This window comes from Arachis ipaensis, chromosome B05, assembly GCF_000816755.2.
Source record: "Arachis ipaensis cultivar K30076 chromosome B05, Araip1.1, whole genome shotgun sequence".
In the NCBI taxonomy this organism is placed as follows: Eukaryota; Viridiplantae; Streptophyta; class Magnoliopsida; order Fabales; family Fabaceae; genus Arachis; species Arachis ipaensis.
Genome location: NC_029789.2, coordinates 1906759 through 1911919, shown reverse-complemented (window position 1 = coordinate 1911919; position 5161 = coordinate 1906759). Strand labels below are relative to the sequence as shown.

General features: G+C 30.9%; 2 protein-coding genes across 2 annotated transcripts in view; one reads left to right on the top strand and one right to left on the bottom strand.

Annotated features, from left to right (window-relative positions):
• On the bottom strand, positions 315-1814 carry LOC107639936. Its single transcript, XM_016343498.1, has one exon. The coding sequence runs from the start codon at positions 1812-1814 to the stop codon at positions 315-317; it is 1500 nt and encodes a 499-aa protein (XP_016198984.1).
• LOC107642394 (histone-lysine N-methyltransferase ASHR2) overlaps positions 3477-5161 on the top strand; it is a 3235-nt gene continuing 1550 nt past the window's right edge. Inside the window, exon 1 of the mRNA XM_016345731.2 lies at positions 3477-4660. Within this exon, the coding sequence (XP_016201217.1) occupies positions 3604-4659 (1056 nt within the window). The 5' untranslated portion in view covers positions 3477-3603 and the 3' untranslated portion in view covers position 4660. The remainder of the gene's footprint in view (positions 4661-5161) is intronic.

The following is a 5161-nucleotide window of genomic DNA, read 5'->3' as shown; positions in this document are numbered from 1 at the left end:
TTTTTTTAAGCATGTCAAAAATATTTTCTATTAATTCGTAATACTAAAAAAAACAATTTTTTTTAATACTATTCGGATACAATATCCACTTAGAGTTGTTTGTCTCAATTGTAAAGTAAGAGAAAAATATTAAATTATTCTTCTACCTTAATCTATGATAACAATAAAAAAATTTTGTGGCCCACAAATTTTGACCAGTATGTAATCAGCGAAAAAAAAATAATTATTGGATGAAATTTCACAATAATCTTATACCATTAAAATCATTATTGATGGCTATTTGATGACTACAAATTACAAAAATTGTTAGCCCTCTAATACTCCTCCGAGTCTAAAAATGACATCTTATTATTGACTTGGGAAGTGAGCTGAGCAACATCATCCGATTCTGACTTGAATATTATGGAGAGGTAAATTGAATTTCTTGGTAATATAAGAAGAGCTTCTGCCTCTTTCAATATTGTTGCTGAATCACTGATTATGGTAATCTTTTTTATTGTTGTGGCATTTTTTATGATGTGCTGGATAAATTTGACCTCTTGTTCTTTTCCTGTGAATCCTTTTATGGTTACAAACTTTAATGTGTGATTCATACAATTGTACAGGTTGTTCCTCTCCCAGAACATTGACGTTGGAAATGACAAACAGACATTATCATAAGAATTATTTGCACCCGCCAAAAAATCGTCTTCCTCTACCGGCGGTATTGTTATTTCAAGAGTTTCAAGGCAGAGGGATAATCTTAGTATGTAGGAAAGTGCCATAGATTCTCTTATGTTATTCAAATCCAAGTCAATTGACGCAATCAATATATTTTGAAAAATGTTGAATGAATTATATCCCAAAAGATCAGTGCAATATTCAAAAATATCTTGCGTTTTCAAAAGAGGTTGGTTATATGAACGCCGGATACGCATTCTTTGAGCAATTGAGTTGCAAGAAAGGTGGAAAATCTTCAGGTTAACGGTATAGATTTTCAAACCCTTTGGTGGACACATTAAAGAATCAACAACCAAGGTTTCAAGTCTCTCAACACTAAGATTAACCTCATTCACAATCAACCACCCAAGCTCCAAGAACTTAAGCCATGGATTGTTGATCTTAAGTGTCTTAAACCCCTTTGACTCAACAATACTCAAACTCTCCAAACCCAAACATTTGCGCAAAACACCATTGATGACGTCATCGCTCATACGCATGTTCTTCAACTTTAGGATTTTCAATTTCCAGCCACACCCATTCAAAGCTTCTGGCGTTGACGTAGTCATCGTGTAATTGGTCAACTCTAATGAATTCAGGTTTGAAGAATCCATAGGGCGGAAATTAAGTTTGACTGATTTAGATCCCATAAGAAAAAATGGGGGTTCAGGTTCTGGAACCAAACGCTCACATTCTAAGCTCAAAGAATTTATCTTTCTGAATTTATTCAGAACAAAGTCAACCCAAAAGTCCAATTCGCCAACGGCAATACTCCTAGGGAAGTGTTTGAAGCTAACACTTGTTAAATCACCAACATAGCTATTAAAGACCATACATATGACAGTGCCATATAGGCTACCAGTACCAATCTGTCTTTTCTTAGGCAATATGGAAGGCCTTGGCATGGTAGTTTCATCGAATTCGAGACGTTCGGCGTGCCTCCACAATCCCTGCCATGATTTCGCCAGGGTGCTTGTCCTCGCGGCTTCAGCGACGGAGAGGGAAGAGATGACCATAGTCAACAGCTCGTTTGGTAGGTAGCTGAGCCTGTCTGATGGTGCATGAAGGGCAGTTTCATCTTCTTCTTTTTTCATGATTTTAGTTTCGCTTGCCATCGAGAGGTTTAGTATCTTATGTGAAAGAATAGGAAAAGCAAAGAAAAGAACTTTTATTGATTATTGATTGATTGAATTGTACTGAAGTGTGTTGTAAATTATAAGAGTAAAATTAAATATATAGAGCATTGTCCTATGAAAGATAAAAGCAAATAAAGATAAGATAAGAATAAGGATAAGATAAAGATAAGATAATAAAGACTAAAATTGTAATTAAATTTATGTATTTTGTTGGGTTGAATTTGTGGGTTACTAGACTTTTTTATTGTTGTCATGGATTAAGATGGAAGTGTAATTTAATAAAAAGTATATACTTTTATAATTATTATTGATTAATCATTTATATAAGAAAATTTCTGTAATTTCATAATATACAAAAGATATAACGCAAATTTATATTTACACAATAAAAATTTTCAAAGATATATAATTAAAAAAATCAAATTTATGACCATTAATTCAAAATATTTTTCTATCAAATATTTTAAAATTCAAGCACTGCAATCATAATAAACAATCATTTACGAGCGATTTATAGTATTAAAATATTTCATATTAATGCAAAAGTTTAAATATTTAGGGAAATAATGTTTGATTATTTTAGTGAAAGTTTGATTTTTTTATTCTTCAACTAAGAAAGTATTTTATGATTTTACTGTAAAATATTTATTAGTTTATTGCCAAAAAATTTAATTAATTTTCCATTGCTAAATTAAATTCCTCATAAATTATTTAATATTATATATGTGTGTGTGTGGAGTTATGTAAAAATTGAAAAGCATCTAATAAATATGTGCATTGTATAAATTAATAATTTTGTTAGATAACCGACAAGAAGTGTAATCTACTAAATAGCAAATAGTGACCTTTTTAAAAAGATATTTTTGTTGGAATAAAAAATTTTATTAACCCAGATCATCTATATTGAATCACCAAAAATATTATAATGCAAAAGCGTACCTGAATTTATAAATATGAATTATGATTGGAAGTGTTTGGATCTTGTGGTTCTTTCGATCTTCCTCAACCAAAGCCTTTTGTATTCCTAGGTGGCTGAATTGTGACTCTTTTGATGGGGAAGAGCAACAAAGGCAGCTTTGGTATATTGGGGACTGAAACCCTGAAGGTCTATTTATATTTGAGCATGACACCTATTAAACAATATATCTAAAATACAAAAGATAATTATCTAAAGAACAAAAGATAATATCTAATTTTATTCTCATTTAATTCTAAATAAAAAATAATAATAACTTATTCAATTAACATTTATAATAATAAATAAGATCATTATTATATAAATAATTTAATTTAAAATAACATAATTTATGATTATAATTAATATATTACTCAATTATCCTGGACGGTCCGATTTGTGTATTCCAAATTTTTTTAATTTTTTAAACACAAATCGAATAGTCCGATTTTTGTACTTAAAAAATAGACGGTTCGATTTCTATACTTCTTAAAAATTAGAAGATTTAATTTGTACTACGTAAATTAAATTATTCTACATCTTAAAACAATATCAACAATAGATCACAATTTAAAAAAATACCATTATTAACCCAATATTAAAAATAAAAATGTGATGTGAAGGCGTGAAGTGTCTCAATTTAAAAGTCCAATAATTATAACAAGTTGTAGATTTTTTTATAAAAAAAAATGGCCACTTTTTTATAAAATTTGGGATATTAATATGCTTATCCCCAAAAGCACATGATGAAGCAATAATTGACCAACTCTGAAACTTGAAATCTTGTTGACAGTGATGACAGGTTGAGAAGCTATGGCAGATTCAATGTTGAGGGTGGAGAATATTGCAGGAAAAGGAAGAGGCCTTGTAGCCTCTCAAGCTCTCAAAGCTGGCCAAGTTATCCTCACTGAACCCCCTCTCATTCTCTATTCTTCTTCCCCTCTTACTTCTTCTTCTTCTTACTGTGATCACTGCTTCAGAACCCTACCTCCTACTCTTCTTTCATGTCCTTCTTGTCTCAACCACCATTTCTGCAGCAACAAGTGCTTCTCTACTTCCCTCAATTCCTCTCATTCCTCCACTGTTTGCCAAGCACTCTTATCACTTCAACATTCACCACTGCTTCAACAACACCATCAAGTGCAAGCGCGTTTTGTTGTTGCTCTTCACAACCTTGCAGTTTCTGAGATCAACACTCTGCTTTCTCTACATGGCACCCCAGATGATTCTATCCTTCAAGATGCAAACTTTCTTCATGATCTAATCTCACCCCTTTTTCCCAACATCAAGCTTAGTGTTGATCTTGTTGCTCAGGCTCTTGCAAAGGACAGGATCAATTCCTTCTGCTTGATGGAGCCTTATAACCCTAATGGACCTCAGAGATCAATTAAGGCATATGGGATATACCCAAAAGCCACAATGTTTAACCATGATTGTGTTCCCAATGCTTGCAGGTTTGATTATATGAACACTACTTATACTGATACTAATACTAATCACATTGTTATAAGGTTGATTAAGGATGTTGATGAAGGAGAAGAGATTTGCATAAGCTATTTTAGGATTGGGAGGGATTATGCTACAAGGAAGAGGATCTTGATGGAGGATTATGGGTTTGTTTGTGGGTGTGAGAGGTGCAAGGTTGAAGCAAGTTGGAGCAATAATGATGAGAATGAAGATCATGATCATGTGCCACATGTAAGGTTTCTTAAGAAGCATGTTTGTAATATCAAGAATTGTGGTGGCACTTTGGCACCTGTTCCTCCAAAACATGATGCACCGTTTAATAATAATGTTCTTGAGTGTAATTTTTGTGGCAATTTCAAAATTGATGATGATGATGATGATGATGATGATGATGTTATATAAAACATATATGATATTTGTAGAATGTCCTAGTGTTGACATGTTCTGGTTTAATTAATACCGAATAATAAGATTATGTTATGTTAAAATTAAGTTTATTAAATTAGTTACATTTTTTTTATCAATTCTGTTACCTTATCAACAGCATTGCTGTCGACTTTTATCATCTTTTGTTTATGACTGTATTTAATGAAAGTGTCTAATGAAAATATCTTTTTTATAACGGTGTCTAATCGAAGTGTCTTTATAGATATATTTTTTGGATGTGTCTCCTTATTATATGTGTTTAAAATATAATAATTAATTATTATTGATAATAAATTAGCAGATAATATATTGATATCCTATATTTTTTTTTTTTGTATTTATATGGATTATTGGTTAAAGATAAACAAAAAAAATTGAAGAGTTAGCCATTTTAATTTATTTGAATAAGTATTTTTGGGAGTAATTTAATATTTTTAATATAATAGTTTAATATTATATTTTTAAATATTATTGATAT

What these genes read in the sequence shown, in the direction of transcription:
- LOC107639936 (XM_016343498.1), bottom strand. Translation starts at nt 1,814, where the DNA reads ATGGCAAGCGAAACTAAAATCATGAAAAAAGAAGAAGATGAAACTGCC.